General features: G+C 41.6%; 1 protein-coding gene across 4 annotated transcripts in view; it reads right to left on the reverse strand.

Moving 5' to 3' along the window:
* Positions 1-4771, reverse strand: part of NEIL3 (nei like DNA glycosylase 3) — a 47798-nt gene extending 43027 nt beyond the window's left edge. Inside the window, exons 1-2 of one of the 4 annotated variants that reach the window (XR_012904249.2) lie at positions 4466-4770; positions 1235-1359 (exon numbers count right to left, since the gene is read on the reverse strand). Coding sequence is in view for 2 of the 4 variants with exons in the window: in XM_075930237.2 (XP_075786352.2) it covers positions 1235-1359; positions 4466-4606 (266 nt within the window). In the remaining 2 variants the exon portion in view is untranslated. Of the gene's footprint in view, positions 1-1234; positions 1360-4465 lie in introns of all 4 variants that reach the window. The other 3 variants (XR_012904250.2, XM_075930237.2, XM_075930236.2) reach the window with 3 other exon arrangements.
* Positions 4772-23911: the final 19140 nt, after the last annotated feature.

The raw sequence follows: 23911 nt of genomic DNA on the forward strand, positions 1-23911 counted from the left end.
TATCCTTTTAGGAACTTTAGGATCCTTGTTATGTCCCTCTCAGTCTTCTCTTTTCCAGACTATACAAATCCAATTCTTTCAGTCTTCCCCTATGGGTCATTTTCTAGACCTTTAATAATTTCCATTGATTGTCTCTGGACCCTTTCCAATTTGTCTGCATCTTTCCTGAAATGTGGTGCCCAGAACTTGACACAGTATTCTAGTTGATGCCTACTCAGCACAGAACAGAACAGAAGAATTTCATGTCTTGCTTACAACCCTCCTGTTAATACATCCCAGAATGATGTTTGACTTCTCTTTCTTTTTTTTTTTCTGCACTAGTGTCATATTATGGACTCCTATTTAGCTTGTGAGCCACTGATCCCTCGATCCCTTCCTGCAGTACTCCATTCTAGACAGACTTTGTATGTGAGAGGTTTATTATTCCTTCCTACGTGGAGTACTTTGTATTTGTCCTTAGGCTGAAATTCAGCCTATTTACCTAAAACCATTTCCAAATCACTTACAATCCCTCCTAGCGCTCTATCTTTATCAATGATTAAGATAATGACATGTTGAACAGAACTGTTCCCAAAACTAATCCCTGCAGAACCCCACTTGTTATGCCCTTCCAGCATGATTGTAAACCACTGATAACTACTTTCTGGAAACAGTCATCAAACTAGTTATGCACCTACCTTATAGTAACCCTGTCTAGATTGTATTTCCCTAGTTTATTTATAACAATGACTGAATTGTTTTAAACTTTACAGAAAACAAACATCAGTCTAAGACAGTCACCTAGAATGGACACTTTCAGCCCAAACAGTTAAACTTTGGCACAGCTATAAGCAACTGAAAACAGGGACTTGTAATGAAAGTTCTAGGCAACTGTAATTATAGGCAGAACTGACAGCAGTGCCTAGAACACACTGCAGTTTCATTAAGTGCATTTTATTTAGAAATATCTAAAACAATTCAGGAAATAAAATGGCACTCACCCTCTGCTTTCAAGTGAATAAAGCAGTAGGTTGTGATGTTACCATTTCCAACTCCTTTTATAAAGGAAAAGCAGAATCACGTTGTTATTTGTGTAGTATATCTGGTGTCTAGATACAGATTGCATAGAGAAACTTCTCTGCAATATTAATTAACTTTCAAATAACTGAAAATGATAGTACTGAGAATGAAAAAAACCCTCTGAAAATCTACATGGTTAGAATGTATATATAGGAAATACTGTACTTTCTCTTACCTCAATGCTTTCTGTCCAAAATACATAAAAAGCTCCTTCCCCAAAGTTTCAACACCAGTGTACACACATCCTTTCAGCAATCTCAGGAAATCCTGACAGGAGGCATTATTCCCAGTCACAGCAGTCTGAAAATAAATTCACACACACATGAACATGTTTAGGAAAGAAACAGTGCATAGACTGTTGCAAGGGTACAAGTGCTGCTTATTTACTTTTTTATTATTATTAAAACAAGTCCACGATGATATGTGAGTCGATTCATTTGCCAAGCTCTGGAAACCCTCTCCCTCAGAAGTCTCTCTACTTCTCCGAACAAAATTATGAGTAATTGACAGGACCAAGACTGTTGTTTCTCAGTCTCTACTTTTTCTTTTTAAATAGCTTTGTGACATAAGTTAAATTAGTTATATATACAAATTACCTTATAATTTAGTATTCCTAACTATAGATATAAAAGTACCAATTTAAAGTAAGTTTGACAGCCCATTATTTATTGTATTCAATATCACTTTTCCTGTTGACAAAGGGAAGGGCAGGGGAGAAAATGTATGAGTCTGTCTAATGTATGAGTCTGTTGCACCAATCCCAAGTGCACTTTAGAAAATATCAATTTAAGCCTTTGGAAATCCCTATATAGACACTTATTTTGGGATAAACAAAGTTTATTATAGTTTATTTTAAGTCAATTAGGAATCAGTTTAAAACAAAATAAGAGTTTCCAATCCACACAACAAAAATTCAATTGATTGTTTCTATAAAGGATTTAAATTAAACCACTTCAACTTCTGTGCTAAAAGAACACCTTAAATTCTTCCCAAAGCAACGGCCTTCATGTCCCACTTAAGTCCTTACATAAGCCATGAAGTCTTCTGGAGACCTCTATACTGGATGATTATGATTCATCCACATGTAGCAACCTAAATGATGTCCTTGTAATGGTCCTCTGCTCAGGTAGAATGAATTTAATCATCTGAGAATATGACCGTCACTGTCTTTTCCCCTTTAATAAATTTATGAGGGCACAATCTATTCAAACTATTTAAATCCTGAAATCAGAAGATTATAAGAATTCATGACATCATGTTTTGCACTACATTCTTTTTAAAGTTGTGTGTAAGAGCACTGCTGTGGAACCTTAATACAGACTTACAGCAAAACATTAGTCTGTGTGGAAGGTTACACATCAAACCAAACAAAAAAAATCGTGACATTCCTGCTGCTTAGAACATAAGGGATACACCAAGTTTCCCACATGTGCAGAAACGAACAAAAAAAAAAAAAAAAGGCCCACTCAGTACTCAGGAAAGGAGTACTGAATCTTCAGAGCTTAACCAGACCTGCTTATGTATATTTAAGCAACTTTTTTCTACAAAAAGGTCCCACAAGGCCCAAAAGCTGTATGCTATTGTATAGTTTTATATTGACAACAAAGGTGGTAAGAATTAGCAGAGATATTACATACTGCATACATGGAAAGCAGATACCCCATTTTTATTTGGTTAAATAATTTGTCTAATTAATAAGTTTAAAACAATAATTCTGGAATTGAAAATTCCTTTTCTGTGGGCTAATGTGTATCATTCGCCCTCTGGGCTTTGTACAGGACACTTCTGAACCCTATGCAATTAAAAAGCAACTAATGCCAGCAACAACTTGATTTTCTTTGTATTGTAGGCTCAAGAACTCAAATGATATTTTAAAAATTACCACCTTTGTAATTAAAACAAGTGACCTGAAAAGATTCCCTTTATTATTTCCTACATGGGTTCACATTTCTCCAGTTCTATCATCTTTTCACCAGATTTGCTATGGCTGATTGATTATGTTGAGGACAAGAATATATTAAGGGTACACTTATTTTGGGGGGAGAGGGGGAAATGTGAAAAAAAATCTCAAACAACTACCAGAAACCTCAGCTGTAGTTAACCCTCTACAATGATTTTTGCAGAAGAAAAGTCTGTCAGTTACACTAATGACCTTGCCTGAAGATCAGATTAGTCAGGCACAGTTTATCAACCTCAAAACTACAGCAAACTACAAGAATTTTTACTAGTAAAACTCCTTTGCACTATTTCAAAGCTTAAAAGGAACACCAACTGCATCATTTGTATTGTTGTAAAACTCAGATTTAATTTTAAATAAATTGTGTCACTTCCACTTAATCTGGTTTCCTAACGGTAAAGGAAGAAGGTAACGTTTTCAAAAGTGAGTAACTAGTTTACGAGTGTGAAGTTTATTTTTAAAAGATTTAGGCCAACATTATATTCAGGTATCTAAAGATACAGATAGGCATATAGTGGGATTTAAAAGAAAAAACACACACATCAAGGAATGTAATTCCCACTGAAATACTTTTCATGAACTATTAGTTAAAAAAAAAACCACTAGCTCCCTCTCTGCATCTTTAGGCGCCTGAATTCTTTGTAAAAACTGGCTCTAAGTACCTACATTTCTTTTGAAAATCAGCATGTACTTTTGAAAACTTTACCCTTAATACATTTAGTATACAAGAGGCGAAAGCTAGTCCTTGTATCAGCCTCTTTTAAAGATCAGAGAAATTCTTCTTCTCTGTGCCCCCAAAAACCGGATGGATGCCGTGCGCTATAAAACAATCCTAGTTTTGAGGAGCCACAGAGACTGTTTACATATGGGGTATGAAGTCAGACTATCAGCACAATAGGGGCGTGGCTTTCTTGCATAAGCGCTCAAGGAGATTGCCCCATCTCTAGCCAGATCTGGGGTATCCTCCACTGCCTGGGGACATCACATCCTGCCTCCTTGCAACAGGGCTCTAGATCTTATAGTTGTGTCACCGCTCCTGACAAAATCCAGAAACTTGTGTAACGCTGTCGACTGCAGGCGTCGTAAAAGGCCCAGCGCTTGGGTTCGTCGCTTAAGAGTCAAGGGAAATGACTGATCAGCGACAGACACTGAAAAGCGCCAGAGCCAAGCACAAGGGCAGCCCTTGTACTTACTCCGGGGGGGGGGGGGAGGGGATGCTAGAAGCTCCGCCTCCCCCGCCCCAGGCGAGCCTTTATAAGCATCACCCCCCACTGAAGCTCCTCCCAAGCTGCAGGGCATCTCCCCTATTGCACCCCGCTGAGGGCACCTATAGTGTGTCGCTGCCGCATCCACTCACAGGGCCGAGCAGCTGTCCCGCCCCACCTCGCTAGCGCTGGGCGGCTGTTACTGTCCGGCCGGGCTACTCCCGCCGCCGCCGCAGCTGCTCACCCCGGTGCAGGCGGCGGGTCCCGGGGCGGAGGGCCGGGCTGGCAGCAGCGCGCTGCCTTGCACGCCCCGAACTGCCTGGCCCCGGCGCACCCGGGTCCGGATCCTCTCCCCGTGCAGGGTGCAGCCCGGACCTTCCACCATGGCCGGGCCCGCTCAAATCTCCCGCGCGCGGCTCGGCGGCTGCTCCGCCCCGCCCGGTCTCGTCTCTGCAACGCCCTGCGGGAGGGAGAGCGCCGCTACCCTCGCCTGCCGTGGGGTGGGGCCAAACATCGTCCCCGGCCCGGCTCCCCTGAGCAGGAGCCAAGTGCGCATCCCCACCCACCGCTTATCTGTGTGCAACGGTCAAGCGTGGCTTCCTACCCGGGCTCTGTGTCCAGCAGCCAAACGGGATCCCTATCCTCTGCACCCGTCCCAAGCAGCCATGAAGGACCCTGAGGGCGTCAACACCAAGTCTGCACACTCCCTGCTGCCGCTGGAATGTAGGCCAGCATCCAGCTGCCATAAACAGCCCGTCTGTATGAGAGCAAACCAAAAGGCAAGATCTAAATTTCCCATCTCTCAGAATTTAATCCAGCTTTTGGGCCTTGGCCCTATCAGAATGAGAAAAAGGTAGAACCTGTCCTGAGACATGGTGAGAAGACCGTGCATAGATAGAAGTGTTTTGCTGGTCCATCATAAGGGGTTCCAGGAAAAGAGGACTGAAGCTATTGACCTAACATGTCATTTCGTCCCCTCTCCTCATTCCAGTTCTCTAGTTCTCCCATGAATTCTTTCATTATGACACTGTGTCCTAAATAATAATTCCCGTATGTTATCACATGAATCCTTGAATGGTGACATAAGTACCTCTATTGCACATGTTTATCCACACAGTCTCAGAGCCTCTGAAAAGAAGATGAGAGGCTTGGGATGGTGAATTTCATAGCCATCTCAAAAGTGTTGACAGATATGCTTTAAATACGTATTTTAAAAAATCCCTGGCAATTCCAGGAGCATCCCAACATGCATTTTAACAATCACTAAGGGAAAATATACTTTAGAATTTTTTTACGTGATTTGGACTGGATGTGACCTGGCACAAGAACTGGGAACAGAATCAAAGAATTCTGACTTTGGGCCTCCTATTTAAACATGAGTCAACATTGCTCATGGATTTGTGCATATTTTAGGAGACATGTTCACACTCTCCATACCCTTGCTTATACCTAAATATGTGTGAAGAAATTACTAAATACAGTACTTTCCAAAGAAGCAGCCCAGAAAAGATAACAAGTAGATAACTTTGTTTATGTTATCTGTTTTCTTTTGTTTCAAAGTTATGTAGCCATTGTAGGCAGCTTTATGTAGTCAGATACTATGCAAAGCCCCCACCAAAGTTGCAAAATATTACTATAAATAAATTATAAGACATGTCCAGAAAATTAAAAAGTGTATGATGTGATGTACTTGGCTATAGTATATTATATTCAATAAATGACATGCAGTTTCAGAAGCTGTTTTAGCTGTTTAGATTAATTAGTAATTGAAAAACAAGGCTTGCAAAAATGACAACTATTGACCAAAATATTAAACTCACGAGCCAGAAGAAGCAATCACAAGATTTATAAAAAAAGGGTATCTAAATTTAGGCTCCTAAATTCATATTTAAACATCTTAAAAAGTATTGAGACCAGTAGCTTCCATTTACTTTCTAACCAAAATATCATTTTCCTCCTAAAAAAAATATAGATGGAATCTCTCTAGTTTGGCACTCTCTGGTCCAGCAACATCTGTGGTTCGGCATGATTTTAGTTAGCCAGATGTTCACTTATCAGGGGAATGGCTGAGTTTCCTGCAGTCCCATAGTTTATTTACTACCACCAGTCCTGGCTCTTAATGTTGTGTGCTGTTATTTAGCTCTAATTTAGACCTAAATTTCTTCTGAGAGCCAAACAAGCAGTGGAAGTGTTGGTAATGCTGCTAGACAATATTGACCTGTGATTCGGCAAATTCTCTGGTTTGACATCAGTCAGGTCCAGAGGATGCGGGACAAGAGAAGTTCAACCAGTAGTTTATAATTGGACATTTTATAAATGTCAGTAACTATCCTGTGATGACACACTGCAACAGATCAGGTTTTAACTGTCACATCCAATTACAGAGGAAGTAGGTGTATCCATTGCTTCAATAAGAACCATTTAATAAGGCTATCTTTCCTTTTTTACTCTTCTTCTGTAAACTAATTAATTTTATTTTAACAAGGCGATCTGTAATGACCCTTCCTTCACATGCACTTTCATTCACCTTCTTACTGAACTCTAGATATGTGCAAACCATTATTAGTGAACATTAGATTATGGTATTTGGTGATACCTTGTGGAGTTTGTTCACATTAAGAGAAACATTTGAGGATACAAATACCATAAAGGGAAGGGATGTATGTAATATAAAGTGCTGCAACAGACACTGGTTTGACACTTTTACCATTTGAAACAAATGCCAAATATTGAACTTGGTAAATCTTTGTGTTTTTGTTCCACTGTGAAAAGTACAAGCACATAGATGACAGCAACTTTATAAACAATGAGAGCTGAGTGAAAATACTGGCCATACAGTTTTCTAATCACATTGGAGCTATATTGAATGTGCAACTGCTTGCATTTTACAAGGTGATAAGCAGAATAATCCTAGCTGTTGTGATAATTGCAATGTGGGAAATTCAAAATTGTGGTCCTCAAATTTTAATCATGTGCTTGTCATTCATTTGAGTTACAGGATGGGGAGGTGTATTTTTGTTTTCAAATTGTTAGTATTATTAGTATTATCAATTGTTAGTATTAAAACATCTTTGACAACTTTTTCAGTGGTCCATTGTTAAAATGTAGAATATTGTTGGGAACAGAGAGGGAGCACTATATTTCAGATCTGCAAAATCCATTGGCAACAAGAGACAACCTCTCCCAAGAGTAGTTCTATGTACAGAGTTTAAAGATCAATTTAACAGTTTTACTATTTTACATAATGCTATTCTTCCTTGGACCACATTCAGAGGTACTGGGATAACAGATGTGGAAGCCGGTGGCAAACCACTCACAGTAAACATTTATGACCTACTTTTTTAAATCTGCAGGTGAGGAATTACACAAATGTGTATACAAATCCACACAACTATTGTAACTGTATGTGAAAATTGTGCAACTGTATACACTAATTTATTCATCTAACTGGACATTAGTGTGCAGTTATTTAATTTGTGTAGGCATTTGTAATCATTGCATGCAAAAACTAGGCATACACTGCACAAACATTCTTGATCCCACAATTGTATGCATGTGTTTTCTGAAAAACTTTTAGTATGTTATTTTTTCTTAATGATTTTTATTTTATTTTATTTTTTCTTAATAATCTTTTCTATTTCTCTGAAAACAACATACAGGACTGACTTTTCCCACCCTTTTAGTCATACAGGCAATTTTATCAGTGAGATACTTTATATGGATATAATCTTTTTTTCTTCTGGGATGGTAAAAGTATATAATGAGAGCACAGGCGTTCATGTTGGGATGAAAAAATGTTGGATAAGAATGCATAAGCAAGGCTGACATGATCCATTACATGGTTGCCTAGGGAGCTTATGAGAAGGGTGAAACACGCATAAACTGCATACCATGTAATCCTAATGAAATCCTTTTTAAACCTTGTAAAAACATTACCAAATCCTTCTAAATGAAGTCTGCTAATGCAATTAATCCAAAATTGTGGTGTTAAAGTAGTTTACCCTATTCATGGAGCCATGAACCTATCCTGTTCTTCCGAAGGTTATATACAGTCCACGTATTATTAGCCCACAAAATAAATGACAACATGTATGGTAAGAACCCTCGTGGAAAGTCATTTTAATTCTATTACAAAAATTGTATTATTTGACTTATTCTGTTCTTAAGGGCTATACAATTGCTATTGTAAAGTAACTTTTAAAAAAGTGAATATAGACAGTACCTGGTAAATCTCACTAAAATCTCTACAGTCAAAATAGCAAGTTTAAATATGTTGTAATTTTCAAGTTGAATGTGGACTAGTTTGTATTTTTTTAAATATTGCAGTCAAGATAAAGTGCAACTAAACAACATGATTGTTCTTATCCGATACACACTATGACTTCACACCAATAGTAATACAGCTCATTTGTATCAATGGATTATAGAAAACAGAGATAATTTAAAGTCTATGGCTACGTCTAGACTACATCCCTTTTTCATAAAAGGGATGTAAATTAGACGTATCGCAATTGCTTATGAAGCAGGGATTTAAATCTCCCCTGCTTCATTAGCATAAAAATGGCTGCCGCTTTTTTTCCGCACGGAGCTTTGTCAGAAAAAAGCGCCAGTCTAGATGCTGATTTTGCGGAAAATAAAGCCTTTTCTGAAAGATCCCTTATCCCTTATTTCAAGATACGTCTAATTTACATCCCTTTTACGAAAAAAGGATGTAGTCTAGACATAGCCTATGGAATTACCACAGTTTATGCTTGCTGAAGAAATGACCCCAGATTTACATAAACTTCAGATTCCAATTGATATATTAAAGACAAGATCCTTCTCTTTAATTATAAAAATCATGGTTTATCTGTACAGTCTACCTTGATCATGTGCCCAAAGGGAAGCCCATATAATATCAAGGTTTCAGAGAAGTAGCCATGTTAGTCTGTTTCATCAAAAACAAGGAGTCTGGTGGCACTTTAAAGACTAACAAATTTATTATTATGCTATTAGAGCATAAGCTTTCGTGAGCTACAACTCACTTCCTCAAATGGTGAAGAGAAAAAGAAAGACAGAAAAAAAAGGATACAGAGATGGAAGAGTGACAACAGTGCTAGTTAAATCAGAATGGATGTGGCCAATCTCCAACAGTGGTGAGACAGTGAGACTACCTGAATGGGAAATTACCTTTGTAATGCAAGAACCACTCCATGGCTACGTCTACACTGGCCCCTTTTCCGGAAGGGGCATGTTAATTTCACCTATCGTAGTAGGGAAATCCGCGGGGGATTTAAATATCCCCCGCGGCATTTAAATAAAAATGTCCGCCGCTTTTTTCCGGCTTTTAAAAAAGCCGGAAAAGAGCGTCTAGACTGGCCCCGATCCTCCGGAAAAAGCGCCCTTCAAAGTAGGAATAAGACCCTCCGGAAAAGGGCGCTTTTTCCGGAGGATCGGGGCCAGTCTAGACGCTCTTTTCCGGCTTTTTTAAAAGCCGGAAAAAAGCGGCGGACATTTTTATTTAAATGCCACGGGGGATATTTAAATCCCCCGTGGATTTCCCTACTACGATAGGTGAAATTAACATGCCCCTTCCGGAAAAGGGGCCAGTGTAGACGTAGCCCAAATGTTTATTTTGACCAGGAGTGGGCAATAATTTTTGATGGGGGGCCACTCCAAGATTTTGGAAAGTGGTCAAGGGCCTTACTCTTCTATGATATTAATGGAGGAGATGCTGGGTCTGGAATGGAGGTTGGGTGCAGAAGGGAGTTTGGGGTAAGTGACTGGGGTGCAGGAGGGAGACTGGAGTTTGAGAAGGAGTTGGGATGAAGCAGGCAGTTGTGACCAAGGGCAGGGGACTGGAGTGCAGGGGTTTGGGATGTCACCTAGGTAGGAAGGGATTGTGATCTGGGGCAGGAGATTGGGGTGCCAGATCTGGGAGAGTTTATGGGTGTAAGAGAGGGACAGAGGGTTTGGGTATGTTGAGTGGGGTGGTGGTGCTGGAGGCAAAGAGTTGGGACAGGAAAGGGCTGGGGTACCAGAAGCAGGTTGTAGCCAAGAAATTTACTTGTCAGCTGCCAAACTAGCCTGCCTGCCTGCAGAGCTTAAAATGTTTCCCAGCCAGCCAGCCTGCCTGCTTGCCTGTCCATGTGCTTCATGAATAACTGAGCGGAGGAGAGGGGGCGTGATACTTCTTAGTTGCCTGTTATTCTAACAAGAAGCTCATATTGGCTGGTTTCTGCCAGAAACTGGCCAATGGGAATGTGCTGAGGGTGGGGGAGGGCTCCTAAAACTTCCTCTCCCCCTCCAGTTTCAAAACAGAAATGGAGTCCTGCATCTGCTTCTCTGCATAGCAAGTGGGGCAAGCAGAGGAGCCTGCCTGGGGCGCCCCGCTGCCTCCATGGGCCGGATCCGGTGGCTTGGTAGGCCAGATTCAACCTGTGGGCTGTATTTTGCCCAGGCCTGATTTAGACCTTGGTTCAGGATGTAAAACTTGCAGCTTATACTCTAATATCCTAATATATTTAAAAGTAGCTATTCTTCTAAAAAAGAAATTTACTAGTCAATTACAGAGAGAGAGTCTGCAGAACTGGAATTAATCTACAGATTTGATACTGTTACTTTGGGCTTGAACAAAGACATTAACTGGTTGGCCCATTACAAAGCCAATTTCTCCTGCCTTTAACAACTGCACTTCCACATCAAAAGCTATGTATGGGATGCATCCAGTCCACTTAATTAGCCTCGTTAACATGGGTCTTACAATTGACAGGTACTACTTCTGCTGTTACATATATCTCTTGGTTTCTGTTATTTCCACTCCAACTCATCTAATGAAGTGGGTTTTACCCACAAAAGCTCATGATTCTATATATTTTGATTAGGTGCCACAGTACTACTTATTCCTAATAAATGTGTTAGTTTTTAAAGTGCCTCTGGACTCTTTGTTGTTTATACAGTATAAAACAGCAAATAGTCCTGTGGCACATGAGAGACTAACAAACATATATAGAATCATGAGTTTTCATGGGTAAAACATGGAAAGCTCATAATTCTATATTTTTGTTAATGTCTAAGGTGCCACAGGACTACTCATTGTTTTTAAAGTTATGGACTACACCTCTGAGACTTTTTAACATACAGTATAAAGTTACTCTTATTTTGAGGTTCTCATAGTTTTCTCCTTGAGCTCCAGGAAACATGGTTAATATTCCTGCCAGATGTGCAGTGATGGACTAATCCTAGCTTTCAGTGATTCCCTATGTGGCCTTGATTAAGTCACTTTCTGCTCTTAGAGAGAAATCTTTCCCCATGGAAGTCCTCATGTATATCATGGAGATAATAATATTCATTTACCTTTCTTAAAGAGTATTAATTAGTTTATATTTGTACATTGCTTTGAAGAAGTAAAGCAGTTTATATAAAGGTTTTATATTATTACTGACTATCTAGGGTAAAATCCTGGTTCCACTGAAATTTATAGAAGTTTTGTTATTGATTTCAATGAGACCAGGATTTTACCCAAGAAGTTTTAGCAAAATCTACTTTTGCTCCTGCTATTGCTGACAGGATATCTTATTTGCACTGCACCTAGCACAATGTTCAAAAGCTGTGGACACTATTTTGGGCCCTGTGGACACCACCATGTTTTGCCCCCTTCAGCAGGGTCTGTGGAAGCATCAGAACATCAAGCTTACTACAAAGCTAGAATATAGTTAAAACAACTTTATTGTATAGCAGTTGAAATGTCTACACATCTCCTTTTTGAGCAAAACCCACCTCTTGCGCAAGAGCCATTCTTCTTGAAAAAAAGTGGAAGAACGGCTCTTGTGCAAGAGGGGAGTTTTGTGCAAAAAGGAGCCGTGTATATGGCTCCTTTTTGCGCAAAAACCTCATGTGCAAAAATGGAGCCTCAATAATTATGCAAACGAGGCACAGCGATATTCCATGCTTTGCCTCATTTGCATATTTTTTGCACAAGACAGGGCAGTGTAGATATAGCCGCAGTGTATTACCCACATTTAAGCAGGGATTCTCCCTTTTAAGGACCTGGCCTCCTCCAGGCTTAACATGTCTCACAGGTGCCCCCAGGATTGGTGTTCAGTGTGCCTAGAGGTGCTCTAATTCAGAGTCACAAGACAAATTCATTTGGAGAAGAAAAGCTGACAATGATGAGCAACTGCAGTAGGGTGGGATGCGCAATCAACAGAGCTTATTGAAACCGAGGCACACAGGATAAATACAGACAAACGACATAGAATAGCTTTGTGAATAAAGTTCTGAGTTTTTGCTGCATCACCTAAAATCAGCCCAGAAATAATTTATTGAAAGGCTAATATATTAAGCCATTTAAGAAACAAGCAGCTCCTCTAGGGTATCTGTATGCTGAAAGAGACAGTACATACAAGAGTCTTTGTTAGTTGGAGAGATGCAGAAACAGAGAGCAATCACTCTATGCAGCATACTTGCATAGTATTAAAACCATTTAAACTGTAGGACTGTTCTGAGCTGGATCCACTTACTTTGAATGTTGTGTGTCAGAGGGCTAACAACCTCTAGAGAAGATACAAACAGATGGGAGAAGGAGAATGTCAGATGAAGAAGCTGCTGCTTCTCTCACCACAAAAAACATGGGTATAAGCATATTTTGACAGTAACAGTACAGATATATCATAAGATCCAACACACTTTAATATTAGAATTTTATTACAGTTCAAGTTAAGACTGCATTGTAAAATACAAGCACGGAGGTACTTCATGATGGGCAGATTAAGCTTCCTTTGGGAGAAGCTAGCTCTTCTACCTATGGTCCCACCCACACTCCATCCCCACTTTCCCCAGATCACATCCCCTTCCTGATCCACCCCCTACCCACTCCCCTTCCCCACTCACTACATGTGTCCTCTTGCTCTGGTGACAGCAGGAGAGGTCTCACTTTCCAACTGGGGAAAGGTCTCACTTTCCAACTGGGCAGCGTAGGGCTGGGTTCTGAGGCTGGATTTCTGAGGAGGTGGACACTGGGGGAGGGTTTGCTGTCCAGCGCAACAAGCCAGGGCCACTGACTAGTCCCTCTCTCTGGTGGCAGGAGCCTAGCTTACGCCTAACATTTGTACCCAGTGGTGAAGGAAATACACTGAGCTGCTGAGCCCTGCTATGAATTTGAGGTGTGGGAAAGGTGGCAGAATTCACTCCAGATCCACCAGAGCTATGATCCCGCCCCCAGTGCATTATCAGAGCATCTACCTGAGTGGCCAGCCCTGAGCCCAGGGATCACGTTGTCCAGAGCCCCCTAACTCAGAAATGTATTTCCTGAGCAGCTTTGGGCAAGGCCCATCATTGCCCCATAGCTGGATCAGGAGGTGCCATTGCCAGACGGAAGTGGTGACAGGATGGTGGAATGGGGGGAGAAAGGAGAAGAGGGACATGGTGCATGGCAGCAGGAGGGCCAAGCAGGGAAAGAGGGAAGGGAGGGGAAGGGCGAAGAGGAGGCACACAGGAGGGACGAGGGGGGAGAGGCTGGAAGCAGCTAAAGTTAGAGTGGAGAACTGTAGAAGAGCAGCCAAGTAAGTAGTAGTGGCCAGTGAGAACCTGGGTAAAGGGGAGGAACAGGGTGGGAAAGGAGAGGGGCTACTGCAGCCCAGGCATCTGGTGAAGGGCTTGGCCTTCCCTGGCCTATTATGCCAACCACCCATGAGGTTCATAGCAAATTTTAGTTCTGCACATACACCTTCTTTTTGCCTTTGTGCTATTCTGTATGGGTACTGTGGTTTTCTGTACTTGCTTCAAGCCTTTATCAGCTGTCTGCATGTGTGCAGCACTCCATTTTAATTAGCCTCAAGATTCAAGGCTTAGATGGAATAGCAGGGGTCCCTAATTATCTTTACAAACTAGTGATCTGCCCAGAAAATGAGGAATGAGTATGAAATAGGCAGTCAGAGGCCAGTGTTCAATCATAGAGAGGAACTGGAAGAATCAAAGATAAGCAAGCAGGTCTTTAAGACCACCTAAAACAATGAACCCTCATTTTTATTAACAAATTGCATCAATTTTAGACACACATATCTCTTATCAGAGGATTTGGAAAAGATGTTTTAGCTTAAAATTGTCTGGTGCCTATGGAGTGTTCTTGGTTTTTATCATCATTATTATTATTATTATTATTGTATTCCCTTAGGAATCCATATGCCTCGTAGGCATTATTTATAATCATATTCTCAATGTATGGGGGGAAAATCCTACTATCTTTTTTTCCATTTCAAGAGATAGAAGACACTAGGATTTAAATAGTTGCTATTCACAAGATGGCCTTGACAAAAAGGTGCAGGATTATCTCTTTAGCAATTTTAGAACCAAAGCTGCATTATTGGTATGAAGCTAAAAGAGCTTTACAGTTCTTTAGGTAATTAAAAGCAACTGTTATTATGGAAATTTCTCAGTGCAGCTGTTGTATGAGAAGAAAGGTTGTACTCTTCTCTGTCAGTAATCCCTTTAAATCTCTGACATGATGCATAGCTTCTTATACACTGCCTCTAAATTAAACAGAACTGGATGCTTTCCATAGGTAAATGTTATTTATTTATTACCTTCACTTTCACCTCCATAAGCAAGTTACACAAGAGCATGGTACCAGAACCTGAAATGGGCAGACAAAGCAATGACAGAATTTTTTTTTCATTCATTTAATTGGTTTTTCTTCCCCCCCTCCCCAGATCTCTCATTATTTTGTGCTCAGATAAGTGTGCTGGACATTCAAAGAAACTATAGGAAGACACAAATCCTGTCCCAAACCGCTTATAATTTTTGTACTTGACACAGCCATCAAGCATGACAGATATCAGGGAGGGGATGCAGCAGGGGTGTGTGTGAAAATTACTTACATTGCTTGCAGGTACTATCATACCTCAATCCTCCCCTCGGAGGGGCTCAGAGTGTGTGTGTGTGTGTGGGAAGGGAGGTTATGATATGGGAATAACTAAGAAGTGTGGGGGTTGAGTGGGAGGAGGTGTTTCTGTGTAGGGGATTGGATATGGAGTGCTCAGAAGTCAGGTAGGGGACTGGGAGGTGGGAGGACTCAAGGGAAGTAGTGGGGGTAATGGAACGAGGGTAGGGAGTTGGGGAGAGTGTGACCAGGGTACAGCAACCACCCTGCTCAGCTGTTTGATCCCTGGGGCTGGCTGTCATATGCCACTTGTACTGGCCAGAATCCCAATCACTGGGGCTGTGAGTGTTGGCTGGGGCCCACCAGGGCTGTTCCCCCCCACCCAGCCTTCTGTTACTGGAAACCACAGAGAGGGCTGGTTTGTACTCCTGTGGGAAAGGGGGATAGAAGGAGGGGAGTGGGCTGCTCATGCCCAGCACTGGCATGGGGACCTTACCTATGTACGGTGGCCAACAGCATCCAGAGCCCCACCCTTAGCACTCCAGCCTCTTCTTACCAGTGCACTTCATCAGCTCACTTTCATTTTTGGTATACAGTGTTTGGCTGAGTTTGGCCAAGGCTGGAGCCAGTCTCATCATGACACTCCTTATCACCTGATAAGCTCAGGCAGGCACGGAGAACTCCTGCAGATGTGGGGACCAAAATCACCTTTCTCCATAAATTTGAGAGGTTGAGTGACACTAAATGTCACACCCATTGAGGATTGAGGATGGGCTGAGAGGGAGTTCAAAAATCAAACAGGGGCCACCAAAACATCATACAATGTCTTTTTAAAATATTCCTTGATTTTTGAATATTTGGGGTTGTCAGTCCTGGAGATGGGATGAGGGTTACAGCAATAGGATCACATGATTATTCAGGTTAGGCATATTTGGGCACTTATGTTCATTTTTTGTTTTGTTTTGTTTTTTGTTTTGTTTTCCTTGAGAATATGTTTACCACTTGTCCCTTTAACTTTGGATATTTTGGACTCTAGGTAGTGTTCCCCATTCCCCCCCACCATCAGTGTACTGTGTAAGATCTTTACATTTTGTACTAATACATATTGTGGATAGTCAGAGGTTGAATATGTTTTTCTAAGGGCTCTAGACCCAGCCTTGACCTACCTGACCCATATCCCTTCTTGTATGAATTGCATGACAGAGCAAGTGACAGAGAGGAAGGTTGCTGTTAGTAGGAAGAATAGCTGGCACAGGGACTAGCACTGTGTTTGGAGGCTTTCCAGAAACTGCAGAAGGACTAATGGTTCTGAGAGCAACCTAGAAAGTTACCCCGGGAGGGCACTTTGTAATAATCCAGGAAAGAGCCAGAGAAGAGGCCTAAGGCTGTACCATAGAAGGATATCAGAGACTGTAATAGGGTAGCTGCCTCTTTAAGGGGCAGAGGTCTTGAACCAATCAGCATTGGTCTATTAGCTCCTGCCCTGCTACACTAGTGCAAATTTGGCCATAAGAGGAAGGAAATCTAGAAAGAGAGGACTGGTTGGAGAGAGAAGCAGATGGTGGAGCTAGTGGAAGAGTCCAGGCTTAGGAAGGCAAAGAGGAGACAAGGAAGGGCTGAGGGGAGAGAGAGGACGAGCAGTCTGGGTAGGGTGAAAGTGGAGCTCACAGATTGGGCAGAAGTGTGCATGAACTGGAGAAGAGAAGACTGAGCTTTGAGCTCAGTTTGAGATGGGGCAAAGACAGAGGCTATGTCTACACTCTCGGCTTCTTGCGCAAGTATGGCCGGTCTTGCGCAAGAATCCGCAGAGTGTCTACACTGCCCACCCACTCTTGCACAAGGAAACGTACAGTACAGCGTGGTAAAAAAGGGCTTCTTGCGCAAGATCTATGCTCTTTTTTAACAGGTGTAAGCCCTCTTGCGCAGGAGCTCTTGTGCAAGAGGGCAGTGTGGACACTCGGCAGGGATTTCTTGCGCAAGAAAGCCCTATGGCTAAAATGGCTGTCGGAGCTTTCTTGCGCAAGAGAGCGTCCACGCTGCCATGGGAGCTCTTGCGCAAAAGCACAGCATGGACGTTTTCTTGCACAAGAACCCTTGCGCAAGATGTTCTTGCGCAAGAAGCTGCAAGTGTAGACATAGCCTCTGTGTCTTGTGTTTGTTTTAGACTTTCAAGGGCTGAAAGGCATGGACTTCTAGTTAATGGAATGGCTAGAGGGTTAAGTCTAAAAGGAGAAACTGAGGCAGACTGCTGCAGAGTCCACCCCTAGCAATGAGTGAAATGCACTGGAAATGACAACCCTATATCAAGAAGAGATTAATGTATAGGGAGCCAGGCAAAACAGTCTGCCCCATGGACAGGCACTGTAGGCAGTGACACTGAGAAACAGGGAACTAGGGTAGCATTGGGTTTAGCATAAATTCCTGCCTCCAGTTTAGTGTTGAAGTTTGGTATAATAGGAGTATGTTATGCATAGTGCAAAAGAAGTGGCAAAGGAAATCCTTACACAAAGAGAATTAGGAGTGCCGAGTCTGGAGAGAGCCAAATACAAAAAAAAAATCTGCTTTGCTTTTGATTTCACCAAACAGAGGGTTCTTGCTTTAACCAGAAAGCGGAAGCCTCAAGGCCACATCAAACTATCCCACAGAAAGGAAAATGAAAGCACATGCTGGAGGAGTCTCTGCATCTTGGGGTCTTTAAACCATCATTTGAGGACTTCAATATCTAAGATGTAGGTGAGAGGATTATTCCAGGAGTGGGTGGGTGAGATTCTGTGGTCTGTATTGTGCAGGGGATCAGACTAGATGATCATAATGGTCCCTTCTGACCTTAAAGTCGACGGCTACGTCTACACTGGCCCCTCTTCCAGAAGGGGCATGTAAATTTCACGAGTCATCATAGGGAAATCCGCGGGGGATTTAAATATCCCCCGCGGCATTTAAATAAAAATGTCCGCCGCTTTTTTCCGGCTTTTAAAAAAGCCGGAAAAGAGCGTCTAGACTGGCCCCGATCCTCCGGAAAAAGTGCCCTTTTCCGGAGGGTCTTATTCCTACTTCAAAGTGAAGCAGTGATTAATCTGGAAAGAGGAACCATTATGTGAAAAACCTTGAATCGGAGTCTCTCAGATCTCTGATAAACAGAAAGTAATTATCAGAAATGTAGTTACAGTTGGGCTGTCTGTGAGCTAACTTGAGTACGAGTCCAGTGAAGATAAATAGATTTTGCCCTAAAATAAAAGAAAACTTATATTTAGGCTTGTGATGGCTAATTGTGGCACAGAACATCTGAAAAGGATGAGCCAGATTTATCAATATGTTCTGACTGTATAAGTTGTGCAAAAAAGACAATGAATATTGGTGGATCTAGCTTATTTTAAAAGCAATATATCTATACTAAACTAGTTAAAGATCTCTCTTTTCTGGCACAATTTTATACCAAGTATCCTTTATGAAGGCAATAAAGTGCTTTCTTCATGGCTATTAGACTCTTCACTTCTTTAATGATTCTAGTTAAGACTTTCCAAAGTAACTAGTGATTGCTTTTACAATAGTACCCAACATAAGACACCATACAGTAGTCTGAATTTAAGAGTGCTAAGCATGTTTCCTAATGAAAATCAGGCCTCTCAGAAGTGTGTTCAACTCAGACACAAAAGTGAATTTTGTTTTTGAAAACGTAGATTTATATTACCACTGACCACTTGCTCATCATGAACAAACCTATACTAATCAAGTGCTGAGACCTGGCATATTGCCCCAAATGGTGTCCAAGTATTATCCTGATATGTACTTTGTTTAGACTTGTCACAAACTTGTTGTATCAAACACTTTTTTATCATTGAAACTAGTAAGTTTTCACTAAGCATGTGTCCATACTGCTTTCAGCTTCTGATAAATGAACATTTGCCATACATAAGAGCTTATTTGGCATCGTTAAACTAGCTCTGTTGTATTTCTAGGGGTACTTGGAATTCTGTGGATTAATGGTTGGTTTTGTACCTCAAATTTTCTACCAGTTTGTGGACCAGCATTAACAGTGATCTCAGACACAGAATAAAACTATATAAAACCAAGCAGTCAGGCCCCCACCCTCTTCCCTCATAATGGGATCGGTTTAAAACTATGCCCATAAAACTAACATATTTTGACTTTCATCATTGAAAAATGTAAATTTCATATCTATTGCTCTCCACTATGAACAGACTACCTTCATCTTCTAGAATTTCAGATCTATAGGCCAGATTGCCAGGTGGTATAAATCGGTGCCATTCCAAGGAAGAGATTGGAAGGATCCTGATTTACACCAGCTGACAATCTGGTTCTATGGTTTGCTAACAAGAGTATCTATGTTGATCTTGAATAGTGATAGAAATGTAGCCGTGTTAGTCTGGGGTAGCTGAAGCAAAATTCAGGACAATGTAGCACTTTAAAGACTAACAAGATGGTTTATTAGATGATGAGCTTTCGTGGGCCAGACCCACTTCCTCAGATCAAGTGGGTCTGGCCCACGAAAGCTCATCATCTAATAAACCATCTTGTTAGTCTTTAAAGTGCTACATTGTCCTGCTATGTTGATCTTGACTGTGGAAGCAGTTGCAGTCTTTCAGGTAGCCAGGCTAACTTTATAGATCAATGTCAACAACCTCAGAATTGCTGCCAGAAGCAAATAAAGTCAGTGAAGTTTTTAAATAATTGGTGTAATATGCTCCCTGTGGTGAACACAGCCTAGCAGGTGGGCAGCCTCATTTTGCATCAGCTGTATCTTCTAAGCAATCTACAAACAAAGGGTAATGATAAATAGAGTTGGGAGGGAGGTGTTTGAGATACCATGGGGACTAGTGTTAGAACTGGTCTTATTTAACATCTTCATTAATGATTTGGAAGAGGGATTAAGCAGCACATTAATTAAATTGGCAGATGTTCCACAGAAGTAATTCTAAGGGTCCTAGATAGATTACAAACGTGAATAGATATTAACAAAACACAATTCAGTTTAGGGAAAATGTAATCTCTGCCTGCAGCCATCTCTGAGTCACTTTGCTATCTGGATCTGTTTTCCTGTGAGTTTGCCACCCTTTCCAGTTTGTATATTCTGTATGTTTGAACACTGTTGAATGTATAACAAAATATCAATGACAAAAGAGAAGCAGCAGCTACACAATACAAGAGAAGTAATTGTTTGGAGACTGGAGGTTTAGGGGTAAGAAAACTGCTTGCTTTTAAGAGGGATTTATATGTTCAAAAAGCCTCAGTGACCTGACCTAGGCTACATCTATCAGGAAAAAAAAACCCACCACTGATTTTTCACTGCTTTGACAAAAGAGTTCCATAGACCAACTGGAAGCTCTATGAATATATGTCCACCTATGATCCATGGCTCAGAGATACAGAACTATTGTTTTAGATACATTTTGCCTGTCTTTGACATCTCACTGTCACCTGAATATAGCTTGTCAGATCAAATCAAAGTCTTTGCTGGCTAGACAGTAGAAACATAAAGAATCCATACTTTAAAAGATTGCTTACAGATAATCATAATCTTATAGGCTGGTGTCATGGATTGGCTCCCCACCATAATGCTGCAAGAGCTGAATTAGGGTAGGTGGGCCTAATTAGTTCATTAGGCTGCAAGCAGGAGTGATTTAGACTGGAGGCTATGTAATCACAGGTGTACCTGTGTGAGAACAGGCAGGGCAGCTGGCTAGAGGAGTTGTTGTCCGGAAAGACTTTAGGGAAGCTTTGTCACATAGTCATGCTTGGAGGGGATGGAGTTAGAGGCTAGCAAACCCAGAGAGGCAGAAAACCAGATAAGCAAGAAGAAGTCCAGGGAAACAATTGCAAGAGGTGAGATAATGGTTGCTTGTTATAGTGTCATGGGGCTTAAACCCAATGTAGAGAGTAGACCTGGGTTCCCCCTACTAGACCGTGAGAAGTGGCAAGCATGTCTGAGTGTTGCATGGGGCACTAGCTAGACAGTGGGTGTGGAAAGACTATGAATTCCTTCAAATGCAGGCCTTTATTTGGGGGTGAGTGTGAAAGCACCCAAATCATGGTCCCCAAGTAAGCATGTTACAGCCAGCTAAGGGAAGGTTGGAGTAGCATGCTGCCTGAGTCTCCCCCTGTCCCCCCTCCCCCCACTGTGACCAGCTTGAGGAAGGCTGATTTCCTTGCTTGCTTAAAGGACCATGTGGGGTGCATTCACACTCTTGTGGTCCACATTCCCCCCCCCCCCCCCCAAAAAAAAGTGTGTGCATACACCCATAGATATTCCTGCATACAGGCCTGAAATGGGAGAACTTTTGACCTGGCTGGAGGGCAAGCCACAGACAGGTAACTGCAGACCCAGGAGTGAATGAGATAGTAGAGTTCCCCATCCTGTAAAGATGAGCTAAATTAATTGTTCTGAGATGTAAAATCTTGCAGTTGGATGCATTTAAATGACTTGTATGAATGAGACCGTAACCCACACACCTAGTGTGGTTCACTGTCCCATGCAGTGGCATCTAGATCACAGCAACAGATAAGACCAAGAAACATCTAAAGCATGGGCTAAGAGCCAGCGGGCTTTTAGCTCAACCAGTAGAGCTTCCTATACTAAGCTTCCCAGGTTCAAATCCACCTGGTGGTGGTTACAAGACTACCTTACTAATGTCTAGACTTCATAGGTTTTTTTTTTTAACTGCCCTTTTTTTTTTCCAAAAGAAACTTCACCTGTATTCATACTGCAATTGCGTTCTTTCAAAACTAAATTGAAAGAACACGGGTTTTTTTTACATTCGTAAACCTCAAATGACAAAGAACGCTTTTTTTTGAAAGAGCTCTTTTGGAAAAAAAAAGGTGTGTGTGGTTGAGAACAGGGACATTTTTTGAAAGAAGAGGTAATTGAAAAAAATACAGGTACTCTGGTGGCCATTCTGTGAATAGCGTGGCCATTCTGTGAATAGCAATCAGGGCTTTCTTTCGAGAGAGCATCCATGCAGTCTGGATGCTCTCTTGAAAAAGCAGATCACTTATTTGATCCCATTTTGAGGTGTGTAAACTCTTTGGAAAGAAGCTTGCAGTCTAGATGTACCCTCAGTGATTCCGGCTATGCTGCATAATTGAGCTGTTGCGCTTTCCCCCCCTACTTTATCATTTTTTTCTATAATCTGCAAACTTTCCTAGGAATGATCTGATAAGATGGAAAAATTATTGCTCAAGATAGGGATCTGCGCTTGTTCTGGTGCTATGGGAAACCCAGGGCCATTTCAAGGAGGGTGCTGGGCCTGGGGAAGCCCCCTTGCTGCAGGCCCCACCCCTGCTCTGTCTTTTCCTGTCCCCTCTCATGGTCCTTGCAACCCTTCCCCAAGCTATCTCCCTACATAAATTGAGCTGAGGGATTACTAAGGGGCTCTGGCATGGGACAACAGCGAAGGTTACCCCCCTCTCACCATGTCTGTGGGAGACAGCGCTGCCTGGCAATCTACTCTTCCACCAACTCCCAGCCCTCTGTGCTCTGCAGAGTTTGGGGGAGTTGGCTGGGTTGCTCTGCCTCTGCCACCATGGTGAAGCAAACAGAGCACAGCAGTCTGGGAGATGGGCAGCGGAGTGGAGCAGGCCCCTGGGTAGCTCTGGCTCCTGCTGCCATGTGACTAAAGGCTGGCCTGACCAATGCTGCTGCCCTGTGCCAGTTTTCCCCTGCTCCCCCCCAGATAATCCCCAGGCCACCTTGTGCCCTGCAGCTAGCATGGTAGACCATCTTATCCATAGGCCAATTGAGATGGCCATCACATCCCCCCACCTCCTGAAAGCATATGGCTTAGGGTGGATGCCCCAAACTGTCCTATGGACAGTTGCTCTGGGAAAACCACTTAAAAAAAATCCCAAGTTGATTTTTTTTAATGCTAATTTAAGATCTCTCAACTACCAAGCTTTTAATAATTCATTATGTACTATATTGGCTTTTAGTGTATAGTTAAGATTTTAATCAATGTCATGTAGTCTAAATATATTTTGTCAACATAGATAACCAAAAATGTAGCTTCATTAAAATTAAACACAATGTTTTTATAAAAATGTTAGCATTAATTATTTATAACTGAATAAGTCCTATATCACTGGTTCAATGATTTTTGTCCAGGATCAGTATCAAGCTACCAGGAGTATAGTAACACAGGTCATCCCATTTACCCTTTTGAAATAGGGAAACAACAGCAGGGATTGTTTTCTAGAAGTACTTGCCAAATACCTATTTTTCCTTTTTGTACAAGGTGGATTGACTAGCTTCTCAGAAAAGCACAGGAAATTTTTGTGGTGCTGTTCCTGTGCCATTCCCACTAACTTTCAATTTGAGTTGTATATGCTCAACTGCTCTGAAAATCAAGCCCATGGACTCTCAAATCACAGAAAGAAAGTTTCCGGAGTCCTCAGAAGTCGCAAATATCTGAAATGTGTGACTGACATTTAGAGGCTGGCAGTGTTGAAGGGCTTAATACAAATGAAATATTTTTCTCTGCAAAATTCAGAAAGGTACTGAGTTGTGTAGGTATACCTAGCTATAGTGTGTACTGTAGGCATTTCACTCAGAAACCAGTTGTCTTTTGTGAATCAAAGATAACTCACCTCAGTATGTTGATTTTTAACAGTAAAGAATGTATCCATAGCGCACAATTTTCCATTTATGTGGTGCTTGAAAATATACAAGGGCTCTAATCATGACTATAGAAAACAAGCTCATGATACAGCAGTGCTCTCAGGAGGAAGTTGGAGTTATAGCACAGTCTGAACAAGCTCAATACAAGAGATTTCTGTGAGTACATCTGTCAAACCAGAGAAAGCTGGAGAAAACAAGAAGGT

Source organism: Pelodiscus sinensis, chromosome 4, assembly GCF_052426305.1.
Source record: "Pelodiscus sinensis isolate ZL-2025 chromosome 4, ASM5242630v1, whole genome shotgun sequence".
Lineage (NCBI taxonomy): Eukaryota > Metazoa > Chordata > Testudines > Trionychidae > Pelodiscus > Pelodiscus sinensis.